At 40.7% G+C, this 26,582-nt stretch overlaps 1 protein-coding gene and 1 long non-coding RNA gene across 3 annotated transcripts; one reads left to right on the top strand and one right to left on the bottom strand.

Moving 5' to 3' along the window:
• The first annotated feature begins 1,494 nt into the window (after nucleotides 1-1,494).
• On the top strand, nucleotides 1,495-18,838 carry LOC125312624. 2 transcript variants are annotated; one of them, XR_007196681.1, is made up of 4 exons: nucleotides 1,495-1,505; nucleotides 7,015-7,019; nucleotides 11,641-11,647; nucleotides 18,678-18,838. It is a non-coding gene; the product is annotated as an uncharacterized LOC125312624 (long non-coding RNA). The 2 variants fall into 2 exon arrangements; XR_007196680.1 differs by lacking the exons at nucleotides 1,495-1,505; nucleotides 7,015-7,019 and adding an exon at nucleotides 3,142-3,151.
• Nucleotides 18,839-20,428: 1,590 nt separating this feature from the next.
• LOC115735084 (histone deacetylase HDT1) lies at nucleotides 20,429-24,914 on the bottom strand. Its single transcript, XM_030666151.2, has 10 exons — nucleotides 24,677-24,914; nucleotides 23,536-23,606; nucleotides 23,238-23,449; nucleotides 23,006-23,025; nucleotides 22,868-22,912; nucleotides 22,535-22,725; nucleotides 21,652-21,738; nucleotides 21,454-21,544; nucleotides 20,908-21,040; nucleotides 20,429-20,805 (listed from the first exon to the last, which is right to left on the bottom strand). Exons 1-10 carry the CDS (start codon nucleotides 24,687-24,689, stop codon nucleotides 20,745-20,747), a joined length of 924 nt encoding a protein of 307 aa, XP_030522011.1. The 5' UTR covers nucleotides 24,690-24,914; the 3' UTR covers nucleotides 20,429-20,744.
• Between the last annotated feature and the right edge of the window lie 1,668 nt (nucleotides 24,915-26,582).

Genomic DNA, 26,582 nt, shown 5'->3' with positions numbered 1-26,582 from the left:
TCATACTTTTCAAAGTCGGGCATCTTGAACTTTTACGGCACCGTGACCTTTAAAAAGATAGACAGGTCAATCCGGGGTATGTTGTAAGTCCCCTTGACCTCTCGGATCCTCTGTTCCATTTGGGCCAACAGCTTAGCCGTATCACCATTCAGTCCGAGGACCACGGGGCTGGCTTGGGGGATTGGGATTACGAGCGGCGTGCTCGAGCTCATGCCTGTGATGATCACATCTTCTAGCGGCATTGTCTGATAGGGAGCAGCTTCCGAGACTTTACCAGAGTTGTCCGTAGGAGGATTTAGAGCAGGAATGGTTAGCGGCGGGCCGGAGATGGATAATTAAAGTTTGGCGGTGAAGGCGGCTATCATTTCCTCCATCTTTCGGGACATCATCCCTTTGAAGCGCTCGGTCAAGGAGCCAAGTTTCTCGTCTAGGGCAAGACCGACGGTGGCGTCGATGTCGGCCATCCTCTTTGCGACCGATCGAGTAATATGTGGTGGATCCGTGATAAATCACCTGTACACAGTAACAAACCCAAAATGAGTACAGTGAGCAAGAATAGCGAGCCGGCCCATGGCGTCCCTCTAGACTCAAACGTACAAAGTAATTATGACCAAAGGATTGAAACATGTAATTTTCAGTTTGTCCGCTTTTACGAAAAAAAATCCGTATTAATTCGCACGTTGATCAAAACACGTCCAAATTTTACGAGCTTATAGTTGAGAAGATGATGAACAACTTTTATGTTGGGCAATCGTATTAGAAATGAGCGGATTAAATTAGTTGTAATGTGTCTTTCCGAAAAATCACGTTCAGAAAACCGTTATAACCGCATGTTGTTGAAAAAACGAAAGGCCATCTTAAATTATGAATTTAATTCTGAAATTTTGTAGGATATTAGTTGAAACATAGGTCTACAACTTTCATGTTTGGCACTTACTCAAAGCTCGATCGTAGAATTTAGTAAAAATTGCACAACAGGAACAAGCCAAATCAGAAGTGAGGACAACCGATGAAATTGTAAAAGCTACGGAAGCAAGTGAGAAATTGGAAACAAGACAATGAGATTCTTAAACAATCAACCCATGAAAGTAAATATATGACTCAATTTAAGCAAACCAAGAAATCAAACGGTCTTTCTTTTTTTAGAGGCCATGTGATCTATAGACGAATGGGCCTTCAAGGCATGCCGTAATCATGCATTCTCCTTCGCCAAAGCATTTGCCTTTTCTTGGGCCTTCATCACCTTCTCTTTGTTGGCTTTGAGTTGAGCTTGACGGGTATGCTGCATTGTCACGATCGGGATCTTCGGGAGTATCTCAGCGGGGATGGCAAGAGATTGAATATACTGAGTTGTGGCAAAGTGACTCCTCATTTTTCCGGTAAGCTCCTCTATGGGCCAAATCAGCTTCTGATTAGAACACTCCTGCCAAGCTCAGAATGATGTCTCGGTTCTGGTCCGTAGTTCTCGTCATTCTCAAATTGAACTTGGAATTCGTTGGGCCCAAGTGAAGGTGGGATATCCCGCAGAACCCGAAATCATCGTGTAACCCGAAGAGTCCGATAGCTGGTTGCTCCATAAATGCTCATCAAATGCACGGGCTTTTGATCGCCATGGCATAGTCGAGCTTCTACCACTCGGAACCATCCAGCTTGCCAAAGGAAAATCTTAGGGTTTGGATTCTCGAATAAATGGACCCACTGTGTATAGTGCAAGTTTTTAGTTCAATCTTGTATTTGTTTAAATCTTAAAATAGGGTTGTCGGTTATACCCATTTCAAATACAATCATGATTTCCCCGAATTGAGAAAGGTGTGAGAAAAACCAGATTTGTAAAAGCTCAATTAGGGCTCGAAAAGTCTTATCTTTTTCTTTCTTATTTTCTTTTTTGGAATGAGCAAAACGTGTTAATGAATTGAAAGTTTTAGCAGGAATGGTGTTTAAAAAATTGACCCCGCCACAAACTTATTTTACCGTCCATGCTATCACGGGATCTATAGAATTCTGACGGAATGGAAAAATGATAAATCTGAAAAAGGTTAAGATAAAAATCTTAGATCTCATGAGGTCGGAGTTATTTTCAAAACATTCAATGAGGAAAGATAATGGGCATACCCGGCGGTTACCCTTCAGCACTTTTTCAATTTCTTTTTTAGTCAAACCCAAAAATTCAGCAAGCACTACCACCGGATCTACCCGAATAGGTGGTTCAACCATATCTAACTCAATTGATTTTCCAATGGCAATACTATATTCTTCCAAGGTGGGGTGAGCTCAAACTTACCTCATAACACAAATGTGGTCGTCTCGGGACACCAAAAATGAGCAAGTGCTTGCATGATCCCGCTCCGAACATCGATGTCAAGAATCGGCAACATGAACCCGATACGCTTGAGCACGTACTGCTGGCTATCCAGCTTTAACTTACCCCATAGCTTCTTGAGCGCTAGCTTCAGAGTAGGCACGAAACGGATATCGTTGCGACCCATTCTTATATAGATCACGTGCCAATTAAATCAACCTAAACCATGGACCGGCCCAAAATAAAAATGAGATAACAAGGCATAAGAGACAAGAAATTACCGCTCATAGAAAGAAAATGTCAATCACAAATACATGCGCATGAATTGTGGATTCAAATTTTAGTTCTTTTAGCAAAACGAAATGAAAGACAGAACGACATGTCGCGCCCTCGCGCACGTTCATCATGAATAGTTGCCACATCGCATACATAGTCATGACTAGTCGGGTCCAATCATCTCGACTTGGTTCGGTCGACAATGGCAACTTTCATGCATCATAGCCTCACGTGCATGAGAACAACCCTTAAGCCATTTTTTGAAGAATTCGGGATCCAAGTAGGATAACTTTTAGCGAAGCCTTACCGTCAAGGTTAAAGAACCACATAAATACCATCCTGAAACTATCGGGTGACCCGGGTTCCGTCACAAGTCAAGGTGGTGTATTGCAATTATATTAGGGGCATGCACGACATTTTAAAAGCAATCAGCACTCCAATAGTTCAAAAATTAAAATTCTCATCACCAAGCCTACAAAACAGAGGTTAGCCACAGACTCCTCCCCTTATAACTCCCTTTCCTACAAAACCATTTAACACCTAGGGATTAAAATTCAACCAAGATTGCCAAATCAAGTGATTTTCTTTTTCATGAAATTATCTAGCCTAAGTCCTCTTTGGGTCCCCAATGAGTCGCCAAGTCTGTCGCGACTTAAAAAGTAAACAAGTTAAATTCCAAGCTAATGGATTATCAGGTTAATTAATTAACTAACCTAACTCGGACTCTCCCAAGTCCATACCAAATCGCAACTTAAGGTTCGAATAATTAACATGCAATGTGATTTGAATTTGGAGTAGCCATTAATCATTTTCGGTAGGTCGATTAGAAACCTAAATAAAATAGTGGGAGAAAACTATTTTATTTCTACGAACTAGAGATTTTGAATTCGGGGATTTGTTTTACGCTAGATTACTCTAACGCTCTTTCGGTACCATTTTCATGAAAAATATTTGATTTGGCAATTTTAATGGATTTTACTTGAAATTCAAAGGTGCGGTTTTTTGGTTTTTTCCCCTTTTTTTTTATGAGAATGTAAAACATTAAACTTTATGCGATATACACCATGGATGATTTAGAAAGAAAGAAAACGCAGCCGATCATGAATATTTATAAAACTAAATTAACATGTAATAATGCTAAACTTTGGGACATGTGGCATATCTAAAATAAACAAACAAATGTTCAAACCAAACGATTACATCTTTGTAGATCGAGATGGAGAAGATTACCTTCTATTACACAAAATCTTACTCACGTGCACATTATAGTTTCATTTCAAGATCTCGGAGCTGGAAGAATGTGGCTGTCATTGAAAATGGCAAGCAGCGGCGTTGTTGGGTGGCGAGAGGCGAAGTATGTGTCGGGATTTGTCAAAGATGATGCTCAACTAAAGCTCTTTTCTTCACTCTCGAATTTTCTCTTCTTGTTTTTCTCAAGAACTCTCTTTTTCCTCTTTAAGAATTCCTCTCAAAAACTCTTTCAATTCTTTTTTCCTACCAAAAAAACTCTCCTCTCTTCAAAAACTCTTCCTCTTTTATAGACAAAATTCTTCATCATCCATTCTTAATCTTCATTTCCCCGTCTTCCATTTTCATCTTCTCTTCTTCCTCTTCATCTTCTCTTCTTCATCTTCATTTCCTCATCTTCCATTTTCATCTCCTCTTCTTTATCTTCTCTTCACCATCTTCCTTTCATTATCTTCTCTTCACCATCTTCCTTTCTCCATCTTTTTTTTTTGTATTTGCAATACAGTCCTTGAGATTCTAAGTATTTGCAATACAATCCCCGAAGTTCTAAGTATTTGCAATATAGTCCCCGAAGTTCTAAGTATTAGCAATACAGTCCCCGAGAAAATGTTTCTTTCAAGCCCAAATTTTCGACGCCCTGTTAAATTAAGCTCAAATGTTTTGCTTGTTCAATTATATGCCAATGCAATATACGCTAAATGAATATGTGAGATGATTTTTGTTTAGAACTAAAATTAGTTCTAATTTTTATGCAAAAAAAATAGATTAGTCAAAATTTCGGCGTCAACATGCCCGACAGATAGCTGAGGTCTCCACTCATACTTTGCCACATCTGCGGTACCAATTTGATAGAATGGCATCCGCAGATATAAGTAAGATAGCGACCAACGAGTTCAATGTAATGTTAGTTTGTAAATTAATTATTTTTGCAATTTGTTCATTTAATTTGATATGTTTTAATACAATAACAGATTATGTGGGAGCCCTACACCGATCCCACTCTCCGGACTCTACCAGACATCTGCTTACAGGGACAACACATTTGGAGAACTCGTGTCTCACTCATCCGTTTTCATATCGTTGAGTGGCATTATCCAAAACGAGTACTTCGACGGTTTGGTATGAAATAACCAATACCTATTCCTCCCGTGATCCAAAAGCCTTTCATAATACTGATAAGGCAATCCGAAAAGAATTGGGTCCATTTCCACAGACGATGAATTGATATATGGGACAATCATCATAATCATATTGTTCCCGGTATTCCCGCAACGGAGCCACTTCATTATTATTCAAAATATATTGAGTGGTACCATAAACACGCACGGAGATGGATTTCTTATGAGGGAGGCGCAATGGGTGCAGTGGTTCATGAAACATTTTTAAATTACTTCATTAATTATTTTTTTAGTGACATAAATTATTGGCATTTAACAACTTCTGTTGACTTTGATTTCATGAACAGATGATGGCATGGAACAAATCCTACAATTAAGTTCTGTTACATCTCGCGATAACACGCAGGCTACAGCGAGGATAATTAGGGCAATATTATTCGCATATGATGAGAAGAGGTGAATAACAATGATACCAATACCCCAACCAGCACCTGCAGTAACATTCATTGGACCGCATGATGATGACCCACCCGAGACGGTTCGGTCGATCCAAAGAACTACTCGAGCTCATCCAGCTAATGATGTCATCCCCTACCCCGTGGCCTATCATAGACAATCACATTTTACAGTCCCCAGTAGCACGACGCATTTCACTCTAGGGTTCGGCTAGTTGGCCCGCCAATTTTATGAGGGATCCGCTTTTGGCTTCCATGAAAATCGACAGTCTCAAACTCCCGCTCAAAATATTTTCCCTACTCAAGGAGCATTTGATAATTCTCAGAGTTGTTATGGACAAGATATGTCATTTCATTTCTCTCCTTTTTACCCAAGTCCTTCTACAATAGGATATGTACCGTCTCGGCATGGACTATTTTCCCATTTTGATGATGTATCCACATCACAGCTACGTTTCCCATCACAGGATATGCCCTCGTCATATACACTTTCTACTTATTCGAAACCTCGTCTTCATCCTCGTCCTCGTCCTCGATACAACACTAGACCCGCCGAACGATGGAGACAACCCGATTGGGGAACAAGAGGCCACGTAGAAGGACGACATCATCATTAATGATACTTTTGGGTGGTGGATATTATCTATTATTACACTGTTTATTTTATGCATCTTACCAATTTATTTTATGCATTTTTATTTTTATTTTTTTAGCAATTTTATCTATTATTTTATCTATATCTATTAATTATTCACATACAAAATAAATTAATTACATAAATATTAAATTATTTATTAATTATATGTCTTGATAAATTTTAAATTAATTATTAATAATTACGTTATAAAAAAGGTTTAAAATAAAATAACATTATATTTATAAAGTTGTATTAAGTATAAACTTTATAAATAAACGTTATTATAAATATAAAAAGAAAAAAAAAGTAAAAAAAAAACATAAAATGTGCAGCCACAAAAATAAGTAAAAAAAAAAATTAAGGTGTGTGTGCCTGCCATAGAGGCGCACAAGGCATGTGCGCTGTAATAGAGGCGCACATGCCCTAAATCTATAAAATTTTAAAAAAAAAAAAAACTTAAATTGGTCATTTTTTTTTTTATCCTATTTTTGAAAAAAGTTTGAAACGGTATTGGGCTCGACCTTTGCCTTTGCCCCAAATCTAGTGTCTTGAGGTCAGTAACCTAAAATTTGAAGTTGTGAACCTCAAATCCAAGGTATGACGGTAGTGCTCGCACCGATTTGAGACGGTGAAGCTTGTGCCTATTTGAGTTGCACGCTCCATTGCGTTGGTTTGACACGGCGGAGCTCGTACGATAGGAGAGCTCACATTGGTCGAGATGACGAAGCTCTACCAAAGCAAGCTTGCATACGATGCAGCTTTCTCTAATTTGCGACACCGAACACCTTGGCTCACATTTTTCTTTTTCTTTTTTTTTTGTTGAAATTTTCCCTAATAGGATATACCTCTTATATGTTTTTATTTGGGTTATATCCAGGCAAATCCAGATTTTGTGTTACCCCATACACCGAATAAGATATAAATTATACTCTCGGAGTTATATATGGTTCTCCAAACATAACCAATGAATTTCAACATAAGATCCCGTCAAACTCAATGAAGCAAATTAGAGAAAGCTACATAGTGCGCGAGCTTGCTTTGGTCTCTACCAAAGCAAGCTCGCGCACAATGTAACTTTCTCTAATTTGCGACGCCGATCACCTTGACTCACATTTTTCTTTTTCTTTTTTTTGTTGAAATTTTCCCTAATAGGATATACCTCTTGTATGTTTTTATTTAGGTTATATCCGGACATATCCAGATTTTGTGTTACCCCAAACACCGAATAGCATATAAATTAAACTATCGGAGTTATATATGGTTCACCAAACGTAACCAATGAATTTCAACATAAGATCCCGTCAGACTCAATAAAGCAAATTAGAGAAAGCTACATCATGCGTGAGCTTGCTTTGGTCGAGATGATGAAGCTCTATCAAAGCAAGCTCGTGCATGATGTAGCTTTCTCTAATTTGCGACACCGAACACCTTGGCTCACATTTTTCTTTTTCTTTTCTATCTTTTTGTGTTGAAATTTTCCCTAATTGGATATACATCTTATATGTTTTTATTTGGATTATATCCGGACATATCCAGATTTTGTGTTACCCCAAATACCAAATAAGATATAAATTATACTATCGAAGTGGTTCACCAAACATAACCAATGAATTTCAACATAAGATCCCGTCAGACTCAATGAAGCAATTGGGTGGTTCCTCGCCATAGTACTTTAATGTCTCCAACATTATTTCTCTAGAATAATTATCCAAAAAGTCCTAAATCTACAGTATAGTTGTCAATTTAGTACCTAATGATTTTATTTGGCCAATTTAATCTAAACCTTGTGACCATTTTCTAATGTATCCTACCGGTCAATTTGGGTAAAATATCACTGCCATGGATGCTAGCACGTGCTAATATAGACAATTTCTTCAATTTTTTTAGAATTTTCTGAATTTTGAAAAAATCTTTTCCTTTTTACATGTCCACTTTTCATCTTCACGGAATGGCAGGCAAGAATAGTTTGTAACTAGGCAAGGGCGGGAAAATTATCAAAAAAGTCTTAAACCTATTGCACTTTTACTAATTCAGTCCTAAACCTTTTAATTTTTCCAATTCAGTCATAAACCTTTTGCATTTATGTCAATCCAATCCTAAACCTTTTTTTGGTACCAATTTAGCTCTAAACCTTTTGTATTTTTGCTAATTCAGTCCATCCGATTGACTTTGACCGGCCGGTGCTGATATGGATACCGGCCGTAGCCGACATGAACTCGATCAATATTGACGAGGTAATTTTTACTAATATTTAATATTTTTTTTCAATTTTTTCATTAAAAAAAAAAAAAAAAAAAACATTTTCATTTTTTTTTGGCATTTCATTCTTGTTCTTTTTGTTGTACATTTTCCTCCTCGTTAGACCGGATTCATCTTTTTCCTCCTTCCTCATTAGGGACTTGCTGAAGGCGAGGTCATCGGCGACCACTACGTCATCGTTGGGCGAGGCCGGCCCTACCATCGTCGTTTGGCTACCTTATCTCGACCAACCCCATCTTTCAACCACAACTTCTTTGGACACTTCCAATGATTGGCTATTCTCCGCTTGACAACAATTTGTCTCTGAATCCTTCACGTTGCACATTCTCGGCACATCGCTCTACGGTTTTGTGGATCGTGTGAACACCCAAAAGTAGGAGAGAGACATTTTAACAAAATAGTAGAGGAATGACCGACGATGACGTGATGCAATGGCTGGGCGAGGCCGAGCTCGCCCTGCAATGACTAGAGGATAAGGCCGGTGAGGTCCTCGCCGGCCTCGTGCAAAGCTCGCTCGGCCATGGGGGGGCGCGACCTAGCCAAATCTGACTCGGGCGAGGTCCTCCTCGCCATGGCTGGCGAGGTCCGAGCGACACGGTAGCAATATCCCCCTCCTTTGTTTATGTTCTTCTTTAGGCAAGAGATCTACGCAGAGGAGGAGGAAGGAGACCTCGACCAACAATGGCAAGGTGCAAGGCAAGGTCGGATCCGGGCGACACGGTGGCGGCGACAATCATTCCTCTTCCTTGTTTCATGTTCTTCTTCAAGCGATGGTCCGCATGAAGGAGGAGAGAGAAACCATGAGAGAGAAAATGGAGAAGAAAAAGGAAGAGAAACCAAAGAAAAAAGAGAAAAAAATAAAAAAAAAATTGAAAAAAGTACTAAAATATCATTAAAATTTGTACACGTAAGTACCGGTGTCCACATCAGCACAGACCGGTATCCACATCAGAGCTTGTGACACCCCAAAACCTAGGGCCAATACAAGCTTAGGACTCGAACTATAGACGGATAGCGGCTAAGGGTTGAGCTGGCCACCAAAGAATAGAGATTGCCTTTGATATATCAATCGCCCGTGCTATCGATTGAGGGTTGATTGTGTGGCGACCTTAAATCAAGCATGGCTCGATTATAATTGATCTCGTCTAGCTGCGAAACGACCATAGAATCGCCCTGAAGTCGATTAGAGAATTGATCCGTGGAACGATTTGCAAGCTAGCATTGAGCGACAACCAAACTAGCCATGAATTCAACGAAGGTAAATTCTTATTAGAACACCATACCAACCACACACTAGTCAAGGACTAATCACCCTGGACTATGTGATATGTGTTGGAAGACTACGGATCCAGTTGAACCAATCCCGCATCAATTTTAATTGGTCATGAGAGGTAATCTCAATAGTGTTCGATTATATTATCTGTTTAGAAACAGTGATTCCAACCCTAAACTGAGATAAATTGGGTGGCTCTTGATCCTATTTGTAACGAGACACAATCTTGAGCGCACGAAACTACACCTCTTGATGTGCTCGGCCATGAGCCGACTTGTTCGGCAAAGAAAACTTGGTCCAAACATTAGCTTGTTAGGTGCCTAAAATAGATGATTTTCCCTAGATGTTCCAATAGTTGACAAATGGCGGTTCCAAATCTTAGAGCGATGATTAAGAGATCCATCATTAGACGACCATGTCCATTTAAATAGAATGCCAAAATTGCCATTAGTGTTAGTCATGAACGGCATCTATAGAACAAGAAGGGAGACCAAGAACACATCGACCATGCCCCCGCCATGCAGCACCCTCTCATGGAAGTCGCAGATTGAACAATTGCCGAGAGACCCTATCGATTTAGAGCGGCACAAATGGTGCCGAGATGCACATATTGAAGTCTAAATTAAAAAATAAATAAAAATAGACTAGTAACCCTTCATACAAGAGGCGTGGGAGCTATAGGTAAAGGAAAATGAGATTTTTATTATTAAAAAAATGTGTCATCAATAGGACCTAAATATTATAGAATTATAGGATAGCTAAATGGACTACTTAAGAATAAGACACGTGGCACCAAGAATATTCTTAATTATTAAACAAATAACAAAATTGTTTGGCTTAGAGAACAAGTCGGAATATGGAAACGACAAGTGGAAAGTGAATAAGACAAATCCGACTTGGAGAACAAGTCAAGCATATAAGATAAATTTGGCTTGATAAACCAAAAAACTAATCTAGTATACAAAAATAAAAATATCTAATTTTTGGATTGGAAAGCAAGAAAAATTGCCTAGGACATTAGGATATCCTAGACCAACTATGTGGCAATAACAAGAGTATTCTCTAGAATATTTCATGCCAATTATTTAGAAAAGACAAAAGAAATTATGTTTATACAATTAATGAACTTAAATGAAGAAATGAAAGTAAAAAGAATGAGACAATACCTCATGGCATGCATGAGGTATGAAATGGACACCAAAAGAATTTATTTTTTAGAAAAAGGTGACATTTAATAAAACTTGAAGAGCAAGATAAGGTTTCTAGAAATATGCTTTGTAAGCTCATCTAAAAGCTTAGTCTACTATAAAGTAATCATAAAGGAAATTAATGCACAAAGACATGTGGAAAAAATTTAATCAAATGAAGAATTAAATCCCTCTTAGGCGTGTAAGCTAGGGTGGAATGTGTAGATAAATGACACATAAGCAAACCTAAAAATATAGCCTTAGAGAATAGTTAGGTGGAAAGATTAAATGCATGACACCTGGACTATATGATTAATGAAAAACTAAAGATTGAATTAAAATAGAAAATTAAACAAGAGAGAAATGGGACAAGTGGCAAACTAGGTTACTAGACCTAAGAAAATAGGATGTCAATGTGGCAATATATCATTAACTCTTGAAATAATGTGAGAGGCCAATAATTGAATAGGGAAAATGACAAAACCTAGCTACATAAGCATACAATGATTAATCCTTAATTATTAAGTCACAAGTGGCAAACTAAAATAAATGTAAATTGTCATTATAAATAGACTCGATACCACCCACTACTCACCTTTTTCTTCCCTCTTATTCGGCCACCATCTCTCTCTCTCTCTCTCTCTCTTCACCACTGGCACCACCACCCTCACTGCCGCAAACCACTACCACCGAACTACCTCCGGAGCTGCCCCACGACCAGTCAATCCTTTTTATTTCTTGCATTCATCTACTTGAAGTAAGTGACATCTAATCTTTATCTAGGGCGCGAAGTGTGACGCCCGACAAATTCCAACTTTGTAAATTTGCCCGAATTCAATAAAATGGAGAAAATTGAATTTCAGTCGGTGCAAATTTTTGGATCGAAAGGACGAAAGTGACGAATTTGGACGAGTCTCGAAATTTTGTTCGGTTTCGATTGGGTCTCGAAACCATGGTCGCCGCGACTTAGGATTTTTAATCCTCGCGCCTAAATTTTTCCGGACCGAACCTAGCCCGTGAAATTCTAAATTTTATTCCCAATCGATTGAGCTAAATGTCCAACCAGTCCTATATTAGCTGATATTCCATTTATCCTTCAGATATTTATGCATAAGAAGTCAAAAAAATTTAATGGTGATAGGACATCAATAGTCCCATCACCACTCACCCTCACCCTCCATTAACCCTCTCTCACGTCACCCTCTCTCTCCCACGTGCTCTCTCTCTCTCTCTCTCTCTCCCCTTCCTTTTTCCTCGTGCGCGACAGCCCCCCTTTCCTCCTCCTGTTCATCTTCTTCTTCCTTGGTCTTCTTCTTCTTCTTCTTCTTCTTCTTCTTCGCTGGTCGTCTGTTTGGAGCGAGAAGAACCCCCACCCAACGTCTTCCTCTGCTGCTGCTTAGCCCGACCGACGCCACCACCGCTCGCGTTGTCGCCGCGCCGCCAAAGGTCCGCCTCGCGTCGCCGCCGTTGCCAACCCGACCCCGATCCGTGAGCCACCGTCACCTTGCCACCCCGCCGAGCCACTCCGTCAGCCTTGCAACCCACCTACGTCCCGGAGCCGAGCCCGAGCCGAAACCCCGCGACCCGAGATCTCAGCCCGTGCCGCCCGAGCTCAGCCCCGACGTTCTCTCTCTCTCTTCCGCTCGAGCTCCAGCCATCGCCACCCGAGCCGCCGTCGTCGCTCCGCAACCGCAACCTCCAACTCAGCCCGCCGGAATCGCAGCCCCGGCGTCGACCCGTGAGCGTGCAGTCCAGATTTTCCGTTCGGGGTGAACAGTGCCGTGAACAGTGTTCGGGTGAACAGTACCGGGTGAACAGTATTCGGTGAATAGTGCTCGTGAACAGTACCCGGCGTGAATAGTGCCGCCGGCCGGTCGTGAACAGTAATTCCGGCGGTGAACAGTAATTTCCGACACCGGTCTCAAAGTTCGTGCCGAGGAATTTTCAAGAGTCGCCGATCGTCATTGGGCCGGGCAGAGTTCGCGTTGCCGCCGCTCGAGTTGAGACTGCCCGAGCTAGTTAAAATTTGTGAGTTAGCCCCTAACACTTGGTTAGGACGCTAATTGCGTTCGGAGTAGTTTAATTAGATTATTAGGTATTTAAGTAACTCGATTAGGGCCGGTTTAGGTTAGAAATTTGGTTTAGGTTCAATGGCCCTAATCGGTTAAGTTAGTCTAATTAGTTAGGATTTCATGCCTAATTAGATTAGATTGATTGATTGATTTGATTGTTTGCATTGATTGATCGCGAGCGAGCGATAGGTCAGAGACGAGTGCGCAATTGGAATTGAAATTGGGATTAATAATTGACTGGCTGCAATTGGCTAATTGAATTATTGAATTGTTGGCCGTGAGTGCCGGTTTGGCTGTTGATTGCCGTGGGGGTCCGATTAGAGGTTAATCGCCCCAAATTGCTTTGTGTGTCGGTCAATATAAATTGCGCATTCATGTGACCACGTATGAGATAAAATTGCATGTTTTTGCACGAAAACGGCCTTGGGCCAAGTATTTGAACATGCGAGTATGAGCATTCGACCTAAATCCAAGAAATGAACTGGCTGGTTGTCGAAGTGCCCGAGTGGTCACATAATGGGATAATTCCGACGATCATTGTCTTCTGGTCGTTCGGTCCTGGCAATCATTGTCTTCCTGTTGTTGGATGCGCGTCGGTCATTGTCTTTTGGTCGTACGTTTGCCGGTCGCAGCTTGTGATGGGCCGAAGCCTTTTAAGGATTCCCGTTAGCTCCGTGCCGTGTCGACAATCATTGTCTTCTGGTTGGTCGAGCGGAGTCACATGGACTATCAGACGCCGTCGCCGGAAGTAAGGGACGATGCCTGGTCCGCGAGAAGAGCACCAATCGACTAGTGTGCTAGCACCAACCGACTAGTGTGCTGGACCTACGGGTCGGATATGATAATAAATGGACTACGTGTGGTGTCCTGTGCATGCAAGTGCCGTGATGCTTTGCGGTGGTGAATTGATTTGGTTGATTGACTGTTGAGTCGAGTCCGCATTGCATTACGTGTGGCCCGGAGGATAAGTTTGCCTGTGATTGAAATATTTGATCCGTGCCGATGTGATTGCCTTTTAGGGTATTCGAGCGAATCAACGTCCTAACCGGGCTTAGGCGTTGGCTCACCGAGATTAATTTCTCACCCCGTCGTGGTTAACAATTTTCAGGCGGTGATGGAGGCCGTGGACGCCGATCTTGGAGGAGTGTGGTAGGATTTTTGGGAGTAGACGAGGGATTAACCTTACCCGACCCCGTGTCTTTTGAGGTCCTAGTGAGCCGCCCCGAAGTATGGGGTTGTACATATTTTTCCGTAGCTCGGTAGGGTTAAGATTCGTCTACTTTGGCTTTTGAATGAAGTTATGTTTTGATGAATTGACCGCGTTGATTTTCCTGCTATACTATCCCCGCCGATCTTGTTGTGCGGGAGAATTGCACGTTCCGCATGCGCCGTAATTTCGTAGGTCGATAGCTACCCGGGACGCTATCCTTCATGACCTGTGGCGAGTAAGGTAGGGATGTCGCGAGCTCGAGAGTCGGGGCGTGACACGAAGCTTTTGCGATTCTAACGCTTGCTTGAAAAGTTATATGGTTGCATGCTCTCTTTGATATTGCTACTTGGTAGTGAGACTATATGAATATGATATGTCTCATCCGCAAGAGTGAAAACGCCTTTAAATGTGCACAATACGATATGAAAAGCAGAGATGCCATGCGAATTTGATATGGAACTGAAAACGGTTCATACATGTTATAGTTGCTCGCATTATGAATTGTGTTTTAGCTTGCTTCCTATGTTTAGATTAGATATTGCTTACTAAGATAGTTGTATCTCACTCTTAAATTTTCAGATTTGTAGGTAATGGCTAGTATGCCACCTTCTCGTTTTGGTGTAGTTATGTTCATGGAAGTTGCTCGTGTTGATGTCATCGATTAGGAACATCAAATAAACCTTAGGCGCTACTTGACTATTGTTTGGGTGGACGAAGGCTTGCCCTATTACGTACCTCATAAGTTTATTGCATGGCACCTTATTTCGAACGGCAACCTCATGGGGCCCTTTTCCGATGCCGCAAGTCCACCGGGCTTTTGATGGAGGATTGCCGCATGTGGATTGAAAAGGCAACATAAAGGTGGAATCTTTTGATGAGAAAGTGGCAACATGAAGAAGGATGGCATACACCCTAGGCGACCGGGTAGCTTGGAAGACTTTTTGAAGCCCAATAGCATCTTTTTGGGGCATTTTACTATCCCAAAGTAGAAAACCTAGATGGAGCCATGTATATGAAAGTTTATGATACATATATATGTTGTAAATCGACGTAGTATGATGTAAATGATATAAATAGACGAAGCATATTATTAATACGTGGTCCCTCTAGATTCTTAACTAATCAAAAACTTAATATGTGATCGCTTCCGCGTGCGTTCATTAATAAGTTTAAAAATGATTAAGGGTCGTTTATGAGGACGGTGTATCCGGGACACCACATGTCCTCCCCCGCAACATTGTGACTTTACGATCCTCATACGGTCTCGGATTATAAACGGCACAAAGCCGTAGTGCTCCCGGAGGGATTCAAGAGATCGAGAGCCCTAAAGGAGCTTGCGACTCCTATTACAGGCACGAGGGTCGAGTCGGGGACATCACAACACCGGCAAGTCAAAGTCAATCGAATGGATTGAATTGGCAAAAATACAAAAAGTTTAGGATCGAATTGGCATAAATGCAAAACATTTATGACTAAATTGGAAAAATTAAAAGGTTTAAAACTAAATTGGCAAAAGTGCAATAGGTTTAGGACTTTTTTGACAATTTTCCCAAATAAGGGCCACAAAGCCCACGCCAGCCACAGAGGGTCGTAGCCCTCTCCTAAGATCATCAGTCCACAATGGGAAAAGAAGAAGAAAAGAAAGGAAATGAAAGAAAAGAAAAAAATAACAAAGTTTATACAAAATTTAGAAAACTTAAAAGAAAATTGCAAAATTTACTCATGTCGGGATTGGTCGTTTTCGACCCCCCCGCAAAAAAAATGGTAATGGTCGTTTGGTCATACCATATAGGACGGTTGACATCCACTTTAGTAATTTCCGACCAAATTGAAAACAATTAGGACTAAATAGACTGTCGTACTAAATTGTCCACGTTAGTTGTGCTTTGTTTCATATTCCTTCAAATTCTGTCTTCAAACCATCCTTTTTTTCTTGCAATTTTCAATTCTATTCCACCTTTGAAGAAAACCAAATTCCAATGTTTTATTCACTACTTCTATATCACATTGGTATTTACTTTAACGTTGAGTTTGGTCATCCGGATTTCTAGTCGAGAAAGGATTGGATAGGATAAAATAGGAAATCATGGGATATCGCTATATCCTATCTTATGTTTGGTGAACTACGAATTTAAATTCGGATATTCTAATATCCTATCTTATCCATTGTTTAGTGAAAATTGGATATCACTTTAAATGACAGATATTGTGCCCACGAAATAATAATTTTTTTTTCAAAGCTACAATTCCTTTTTTCGATAGGTTTACAGGAGCAGTAAATTTTTTCCTGTTTTCAAAAATGCGTCAAAAATTAATAAAAAGCCGAAATAAAAATTATTATTCTTAAAACAACGAATTAATAAGTTCAGCTATTACAATCACAAGTTCATAATCCCCAAAACCTTCACTATCCGAAAACTCTCATCCGTCTAAAAATTTAGTTCCCACGCCTAATGCAGCAACAATCAACACCGACCCTCCAAGTGTCGAAGGGGGTAAGTATTTTTTATCTTTCTCTCACAGCCGTGTGTCCTTGATGGTGAATAACCTTTGTGAGTACTCACACCGTTGAATCTGGCAAAGCAGGCTATGTGGGCACCGGAACTATTCTGCATCACGGGTTGGCTCGCGATAACGTTTGCGAAGGTTTCTTCTATTTTCCTCCTCTTTGAAGCATGTTCCATGGCATCGGTCTTACTGAGCAGTTCTATTTGCACTCTCATGGACATTCATCGAAAAGTTTACGTGCGTAGCAGAATTGCTCAGCTTATTTTCCTCCGCTTACGAATGGCAAGTGTTCTGAAAATTGAAGACACCAGCTGGAACGATGAAATTTTGTAGATTAAAGCCAGAACTCGCCAAAGATGGAGCTTGAATTTGTCAAATTAGAGCGGAACAAAAGACCTTCGACTATTTTCGTCGACGAAACAAAGCGATGACGTGAGATGAGAGACGACCTTGGACTGTTAATAAAGCGACGTGAATGAGTGGCGCCATGAAGGAAATGAAGGAGTCTATTCTCTAGGGTAGGGTTTTATATTTTGAATAAGAGAAATCATATTCGGATTTATTCACCTCTCTCCTTAGGATTTTTTTTATTTGGGCTATATCCCCTTTATATCCGAGTGTATCATATCCTAGACGACTACCAAACACATGACATGATAAAATATTCTATCCTGATTTTTATCCGAAAGGCCAAACATAGCCTAAATGTTTTCCCATGTGATCTCCAATTAAGTTTTTCACTTTAAGGTGGCAAGAGTTGGATGAATGAAATCTCAAATCATTTTGTTACATCAGTTCCTCTAAGAGAAGTACTATAAAACACGAGGAATTTTTCCTTCCAAGCGAAAAAAAGGCAGTCAATTAGTCTTATCCATTCCCCTTCTCCTGCTATTGGCTCTTTATTTTATTGCTACTGGTAGCATTAGCACTATCGTCGCCTCTGATGATCTTGGTCCTCGTCTGCAGGAGCAATAGAAAAGAAAGACAAGTAGGGAAGTCTTAGGCATTCGTGCTCCTTTCCGACCACGGCTGCCACCGTGCGATCACGAGAGATTTGAGGGACTAGCAATAATGTAGCTATTGTATCGCATTTCGAGGGACGATTATAAACAAGTACCGGAGGTGAGGTGGAAGAAAGGCGAAGCGTTGCGGACCTATTAGCTAACTAGGTTGATTGATATCTAAGGGTATCCATCGTCCTATCCGCATCGAATATAACATGCTAAACCAAATCTTTTTCATGTAAAACCCGCTCAATTTACATCAGAAAAATCGTACGGTTTTATGAAACCGTATGCTATGGCTCGAATCCGTATTCAATCTGTATTTTATTGTTGGCAAGCTACCTTTATTTGATCATCCTTTCCGGGCAGGGAAGAGAACGCAAATATGCTGCAAATGGTGGTCGTGGTAGGTTCGAGGATCTTAGGCGGCCGAGCGAACTTCTCTATCGTGTTCAATTTCCTCGGGCCGAACCCCCGAATCCATCGTCTTGGAACAATCCGAGAAGAACGATTAGGCTCATATTCTATCCTTTCTACAATGCCCATAGACGAAGTGCTTTGTTTCAGATCAATTCTTCGCGGCAATCGCTTCTTCTTTTATGGGACTGTCTAAAGATACTCCTAATGTGAAAACAACTATGTAACTTAATGAAGGACTATGGCAGAAAATCCTTAGGTGCTTTTAAGCCCTCTTGGCAGACTATGACCAATTGGATGGTTGGAGAACAGGCCTCCCCCTCGCGTGGTTCCAATTCCAATTTTGATTGATGAGGTTGATCTGCCGGTTTAAGCATCAATAGTGACCCTTGGAAGCGGCACCAGTTGATTGAGTTGGCCGAGCAGGAGAGAGAACATATGCTTAGTAGGCATAGACATCGTAGACTAGGGCGGGAGAACAAGCATAAGTAGCAACTACCCGTAGTGAAGAAGAAGTTAGAAAGCCATTGCCCGTTTCAGCTTTCCTTTGTCCGTTTACAGATCCTATAGTTAGCAGTAGAGCCTTGGTTCACTCTTTGGTGATTTACCGTAACTTTCGACTTCTTTATGTCTTTCGTACTAGAGTGCTATCTTCTTATCTCTTTGTTCCGGATGCCCCTCCCCTTCCCTTTGTGTCTCTCCCTAAGACAAGAGGCTAAAAAGCGATGTTTGATGAGCCCGCGTAGTACTAGATAGTCGGTCGGGTAAAGGCTAACCAAGCCAATGATGCTTAGCTAGTCCTTTCGGATGATCAGCCACACTGGGACTAAGACACGGCTCAAACTCCACAGAGGGCAGCAGTGAAACTAGAAGAGAGGTCGGTGTGAAGAAGCTTGGTTAGTGATAGTCTTCCCCATATCGTATGATGGCTATGCAATCTTCTTCTTCAATTACTATAAGAGTTCTTGATGAAACAATTCCAGCTGTTGTTCCTCTCCCAAAGGCAGGTTGTTATGCGTTACTCACTCGTCCGCCACTGGAAACATCACTTCCCGTTCGACTTGCAAGTGTTAAGCATGCCGCCAGCGTTCAAAACTTAGTTCATGAAGTTCCGGCACAAACGAAGGTGATTTGCGAACGTTCTCTACATTCATTGAGAAAGGGTTTAAGTGAGATGAGAGACGACCTTGGACTATTAACAAAGCAACGTGAATGAGTGGCGCCATGAAGGAAATGAAGGAGTCTATTCTCTAGGGTAGGGTTTGATATTTTGAATAAAAGAAATCCTATTCGAATCTATCCCATCCCTTTCCTTAGGATTTTTTTTTATCGGGGCTATATCCTCTCTATAGCCGAGTATATCCTATCCTAGACAGCTTTCAAAGACAGGATAGGATAAAATATATTATTTATTGATTTTAATCTAAAAGGCCAAACACAGCCTAAATGTTTTCCCATGTAATCTCAACCGTATCTTACAATGTGGAACGAGAATGAAGATGCATAATGACACGGTTGCAACGGGGCATTACGGCTCAGTTAGTTCTTACTACTCTCTCTATTCAAAGTTTTCCTAGGTATTTTGTTTTTTGTTTTCCATTATATTGGAGTTTGAACAATAATTTTATGTTCCTTTTTAGGAAAAAGGACACAAATGATCCTCAATTCATTCGTACTTACGTTTTCCAGAAAGACTGAAAACAAATGGAGTGAAAGGAGGAAGATGCAGGCTGTGGGGTTCGAACCCACGCGCACTTTTGTGCAGAATATCTTAAGTCTTCCCCCCTAACCTCTCGGGCAAACCTGCTGTTCACTTGATTGTAGTCCGAAATTAATAGTAGCATACTCATCTTTATACGCTAACCTCGTCCCACGGTAATCGAGATGCAGGCTAGAATTGTGTTTCGCAGATCCTAACATTACCAAAGAGCTTAAATCGTTTGGCATTGAGTTGATTGCTTATATAAATACAGACGGAGCACTGTCCGCTTAGAACTATAGCATGCGCCGTGTGGGGCTACGGCGCAATGCAATCTCGACACACGAGCCCCTCAACTTCCGAGAAAATCCCAATCTTCCCATCGGGTATTTCCTCAAATCCATTTCTGCATTATTCTTATCATGATATCAGAATAATAAATTCTGAATTCAAATTTTTCGGACTTCTATCTACATCAAGCCTAAACGTGAGGCGAGGAATGTCAACGTCTTCATCTAAATCTCACAATCACCATTTCGACTGCTGCTCACCATCGAAAATGTTCAATGACGTTGACAACATCTTCCCTCATTTCCCATGCCTCTTAACAGAAACGAAAATTCACTTCCCATCTGTCTTGGTATGAGAAATAAAGCATGACACCAGCTTCACTGTCTTTCTCATCCGGCGAACTCTTCCAGTTTCACTTACTGACATTATAATCTGATCTCCAAGCTCAAGTTAGAATATGCTTTGCACAATCGCCTTTGCACATCAACCATTACTAAAATTTCTAGCCCACACCACCAGTATCAGAAACTATTTTGAATAATTCCATATGCGAAGTTTCGCCCGGACTCAACATGTGAACAGCTAACTGAAGGACATGAGTGTTTGAACTTCAAACGTTTGAAGCCGCTAAAGGACTGTTAAATCCCATATTTCCAGAATGGAGTGTCACGAAAAGCTGCATCTAATAACCAAAAAAGAACATCCCGGTTGACTTGTAGCGGAACTCTCTTCAATTGGCATCACCCACCTCATTCAGACAAAATCGCCAGGGTCTTCAGACTTCCAAAATTTTAGCTTGTGCTATGCTTCGCCTTGTTGTGAGATTGAAGAGCCTGATCCGACTTAAAGGACCTGCAACAGATGACAACCACGCTCGTGAATTCGACTCTGAAAACATCAAACTTTGACACCGTATAACTTCTATGAACGCTGTTCGAGACGACAAGCATCTACCGGTTGCAAGGTTTGCACGAGAACTCAGTGGAGTTTGGCGTTTGTTGCTTAGCTTGACCTTTGTTAGCAATCGCCTTCACAGCTTGCTTAGAAGGGTATGGGGTTGCTACATGCTCACTGGCTTTCTTGCCATCTGCACCAATGTCATATACCACAACCGCGTAAATCTCAACGGCAGCACAAAATACTTGTGGCTTTATTTTTAATAAGAGCATAATATAGTTTGTTCATAAATCATTGCATTCCAACTGCAGGTAAAAAGCAGCATCAAGAATGAAATGCCACGTAGTGTTTGCAACTTGAAACAAAGATGGTAAAATGACCTTGACTTTCATTCCCGACCAGACTATAATACTATCAAACTCCAACATGAACAGCTCCTCAAAAACTGAATTTTGAGAACACTTCAACCAAGAAACTTCTATTGCGGAATAGACGACATTAAAATGAGATTGCTTTAACTTTTTACTTTTATTTTCCCTTTTCACCAGTAGTTCTTTTTCCTGGGGACGGCAGGAGTTAATTTTTAGAGTTTAAACAACATACCAGTCTTTTGAGGAGTTTCCAGTTTGGATTTCTTAGCTGATGCAGGGGTTTTCAGGACAGAATCAGCAGGTCTCTTCTTAATCGGTTGAGCCTTTAAGAATCCAAAATAGAAAAAGCTATCAGCGAGTCGGAAATCTTCCCGGCAAACATAGATCTTTCATGACTCAAACATATTGCAGAGAATATAATTCCTACAACCTTAGCCTCTTCCTCTTCAGAACTTTCCCCTTCCTCACTGTCGTAATCGTCTTCATCGCTACTTTCACCACCTCCATTGACCATGTCCTAAAATAAAGAAAGGCAAACATTGTTCAGAAAAAGGATCACTGCCCAGGAGAGCAATTTAATTGTCGATTCAGCTGAAACACACTCGCATGTAAGCAATATAGTCAAAGTATATATCAAGCACTTCGAAGTCCCAGGCTCCACAAGAAACTATTTCCACTGGAAATCCATGAGATTGAAAAGTATCAGGTGTACATATCATCCAAAGTCTTAATAGGGATTTCAAGGTTCCTTTGCAACACAAAAAGACCAGGATTATTACACGGCACAGCTAATACCATCATCAATTTCATTTATGTCATTGAACATCTGGATACAGTTATGACAAAGAAAACCAATCACACCCACATATATTTTCATGATTTGCAGGTACAACCTCTCAAACTATGAGATTGTAATGATCTCCAGTGACCCAGTTAATCATCGATAAGTTTACACATCTCTATGCTGCATTCTACTATTAGCAATGTCCTGCCACCACCATCTAAAGATGGATCAAGTAATTCAACAGCATTCCGCTATATAGAGAATAAGCTCAGAGAATTTGAAGGCTAACATTATTCTGCTTCTCTGATCTAGTTGAAACCCACATATTTTCTTTTCTTTTCTTTCCTTTCCATTGAATCATTTCGGTGTTGTCCTTTATTACCAAAAGACAAAGTAAGTCTCCAAGAGCCATAGCAAAACTTCTCAGAACACATCCACCTCAGTAGAAGCTACATGCATCAGCAGTCAATAGCATTAAAGAAGCCCTTTACAAAAGATGAACTGATTGAAAATGTCATTCATCAAGTACCTCATCACCAGAATCATCCTCAGCATGATCATCTGAAGATAAATCAGTGCCCTCATCATCATCTCCTTCGTTTTTCCCATCCTCGTTTAATTCAACAATCTTTACCTTTTGCTTAGCAGAAGCAAGGTTGGGCTTCACTGCATTGGCATTAGCAGTGACTGGTGCTTTTTTCGCAGGCACATCAGCTTGAGCTGCACAAGCATAAGTAGACCAAATTAGGTTCTCTACAGAATGAAGATCTCGTACCCAACATGCACAATTGAGCAAGAAAACCATTCTGTCAAGCATAACAACATGCCCGATCTCTGAATCATCTACCATTCCATTACTCACCAGTTACATTAACTGGAAGACCCTCTTCAGCATCGGAATCAGAATCTGAAGCAATAGAACAAGCATAGATTGTCAAATTAAAACAGCACACCTCAAGAAAAAAGAAAAAATGAACCATACATTTATGAAAATACTCACATAGACTGTCAGCTTCGGATGTGATGGCCCACGAAGGAGGGTCAAGGAAAGAACAGAAGTAAATGAAAAAGGGACATAACTCACTACTAGCTGATCACTTCCAAGAAAACTGGAACCTTAACAAATGCAATATTCAAAGATGAAGGACCAAAAAGCATTTGTTGTGACTAAGGGCATCTCGAGAGTCAACACATACAAACTTTTAAGAGCATAAGATCAAGAAAAAGGATATCCAGAATGAAGTTGTGTCTTATATCCACTAAAGAAGACGCTTCCATTTTTCCAATTATGAGAAAGCTCAAAACTTTTCTCAAACACCAGATCAAAAGGTATCTGGGGAAACTTAACAGCAGAGAGAGTCCCAAGGACAAATTTCTGACCCCCGATATTAACATACAGAAGTATAGATTCCTTTGCTTTGTCCTTGGCTTCTCCCAGACAGGCCTATATCACCAAACCAACGTAAGCAAAAGTAAAACACAAAGAAGGACAAGAAAATATTACAACAAACTTGGTAGTATGATCATCACCTGTGACAGATGCACAACTGTCTCATTCCCAGGTTCGACTGCAAGGGTTTCCCCACTTTTGACTTCCACACCTACTCAAGGGCCATACAAAACACCAAAATTCTCATTAGAAATCAAAAGGACTTCTGCGTTCCCTTTGCTCGAGTGCCAGAGCAATGATGCAGCGTGATACACAATGGTAACAATTGGATCCCAGAGCTATGATGCAGTGAACGCACCAGTAACGATGTCAAAAAATCCTTCAAGCCCAAACTACTATTTATCTCCACGATGAAATTGAAACTGAAAAATTATTTGAATGATAGAGATGTCTCCATAAATCAATTGTGGGTTAATGCGAGTCTGCGGAAAATACCACTGAAGAGGCAATAAGGGCAAGAAACGGCTCAGACAAGTAAATACCAAACTTGAACAATCGTAATATGACATTTATTCCAGATGGAAAAGTGCCTGCAGACTGGACAAGTTTGCGTGAAACAGAGAAAATGCAAAACTACAGTCTACGAATCTTTCAGCTAAACGGGAAGGTTATCCCAAGACTTTAACCCATGGCTTAAAAAGTCTCATGTGCTGTTCTAATTCGCAGAACATGCGAGCCATGTTAGTACACAGAAATTTTCCCTGAGGCGAACAAGCAGGCAGTAGCTAACAAGAACCATGATGACACCAACAGCAGCATGGGAAAAAAAATCAACAGGACCCAAATGCACTGGCAGAAACTCGCGGAAGTTCCACAAACCAGTTCGCTAGCTGTGAAATCAAATCATAAAAGGACAACACGAAGATCACAAAAGTAAAACAAAAAGAAACACATCCGAAACCCTAGTCATCCGTCAACTCAACATAGAGTGACAGAAACAGTCCTCGCAGCTCGACAAAAACTCAGCGAGAGAAGCAGCTACGCTATGCGGTCTACAGCACAAACAAAGATGATCCAAGCACGCAGAATCACAAGCACAAAACAGTATCTCCGCAGCCAAAACTAGTACAAGCGATCGTATCTCAAGGCAAAGCACGAGAAGTCGGGTTCCACGGGAAGCGCTTCAATGGAAGGGGAAAAAAACACAGGCACTCACAAGCGCGAATGTAATGCAGCGACGACCACAGCAAACCACAGAGAGAGAGGGAGAAAGAGAATCACCCCAAAACTCCATTGCTGATGACGAGAAGCTTGCGCTGCGGGAGATGGATTTTCTGGAAGACACCAGAAGAAGAGGAAATTGTAGAGCGAAAGAAGGAATTAGGGCATTCAAAAGGTCCGTATTTATACATGCGAATATAAATGGGGCTTGCCTCGCCGGAGCTACGATGTAGTGCGACGCGCGACGTGTTTCGCTCTTGCGATCGTGAATTTGGACGGTCGAGATGAGATGCACGAGTCAAATTCTTTAGTCTTCTCTATGGCGTCAAAGTCCCTTCTTCACCTGTTGACCTTGTTTGTGTAAATCAAGTAGACTGGCCCGTTGAAATTAGAAAGATAAGCTTGAATTTTCCTTGTCATGACCTAGTTTATTTCCGGGCCGATCAAAAGGGGAATCCATAAGAGATGTCTGACGTGGCGTCCGTGATGAAAAAATAAGCGTCATTAATGGTCATGGCGACGAGTTTCGATTTGAATTGATGGCTCCGACAAGGTGAGTGAGCTTCTTTTCTGAGGTTTGGATTCGGGTCATTGGTGTGGAGATGATGGGGACGATTCATGAATTTTCTTTCTTTCTTTTTTGCCGCATTTTTTCTCAAAGGATTGAAAGAAGATAGAGCATTAAGCTATTTGCAATGGCCAACTTGACCCTCTCCCCTAAAGATCTCAGATGAGGGGAATTAAAGAGAACGGCCGACCTCAACTACCGTCAACGTACAATCCGTGCTAAATCTGTCTAACGGCCCATCCTATCTCCTGTAAGTTCTTGACAGCCCATCATTGTCCATGTAGAGTCTTTCAATGGCACGTTTTGGCCATCTTCCCTCTCACTAGATTGGACTTATGCTTATTAGAAGAATGGAACGAAGAGTGATGATCCGCCCTATGATCATTCCATGTATCATAATGAATTATCGAACTATTTAAAATTTAAATAGTACTAGTAGGTACAATCTACGAATCTATTTGAACTATCAACGAATTCCTAGAATTTTAGACGGGATGAGAATCGTAGTTCTTTTTATTTCTCGAGGTATAATGAGAGATTGAGAGGCTATACGTATAGCATTTTACATTTATAATTACATTGACTCTATTGTTGATTCTTGAATATGTATCGAGAGTTCCATTTGCTTTCGCGCATTCTTTCTTGGACATAGGAAACACGAACTTAGATGTTATGTTAATTACCACAGCATTCGGTGCTTAAAAAATAAAAAATAAACCATGCGCTCCAATGTTTGGAAAACGCCAACAATGATCATCGGACTTAGGGGTGAGCATGCTTCTAGGGTAGTACCTAGAACCCGGAACTAGACCAGTGAGGAATCCGTGTGGTTTCGAGTTTCAAAAATTGGAGAGCCTATTCCGATAGGTGGGTTCTATGTTCCAAGTAGATAGAACTGGAACCCGAAATATGTAATATAACATGTATCAAGTGTTTGCGTTTTTCTTAGTATATGTCTTCTCACAATCCTGTTGTATTCGATGGGGTTCAACGATAAGTGTGTAATCTGGAACCACTAGTCTAAGCTTCATTTTTTATAATATTTATTATTGAAATTTTTGCTTTGTTAATGTTTCATATTTATTATTATGATCGAGATTTTTATTTTGTTAACATTTCATGTTTTTTGTTGTATCTAAATATAAGTTATGGTCAATGGATTGTAGTAGAAAATGATGGTCATTAAAGGTAATTATTCACTGCAATCGTTCAATTTACGTGGAACTTGTATAGACCCTAAAACCTATGACAAAATAGGTTCCATGTTTCAATGTATGCAATGTAAGTTCTAAGTTCTAGAAAATGAGGAACTTGTTCTGACATATGGGTTCCGGGTTTCAAGTGGTATGCGGAATTTGGAACCACTCGCCCCTAACCGGATCCTCGTTGGTGATTAGG

Source organism: Rhodamnia argentea, chromosome 10, assembly GCF_020921035.1.
Source record: "Rhodamnia argentea isolate NSW1041297 chromosome 10, ASM2092103v1, whole genome shotgun sequence".
Classification (NCBI taxonomy): Eukaryota; Viridiplantae; Streptophyta; class Magnoliopsida; order Myrtales; family Myrtaceae; genus Rhodamnia; species Rhodamnia argentea.
The sequence above is the reverse complement of the archived record's forward strand: the minus strand, read 5'-3'. Positions and strand labels throughout refer to the sequence as shown.

Bases quoted from the DNA above. Each gene is read 5' to 3' on its own strand.
- LOC115735084 (XM_030666151.2), bottom strand. The intron at 22,913-23,005 runs GTGAGTATTTTC...CTATTGCTTCAG, and splicing joins ATCCGAAGCTGACAGTCTAT to ATTCTGATTCCGATGCTGAA. The intron at 21,545-21,651 runs GTTGTAGGAATT...GGATTCTTAAAG, and splicing joins CTGAAGAGGAAGAGGCTAAG to GCTCAACCGATTAAGAAGAG.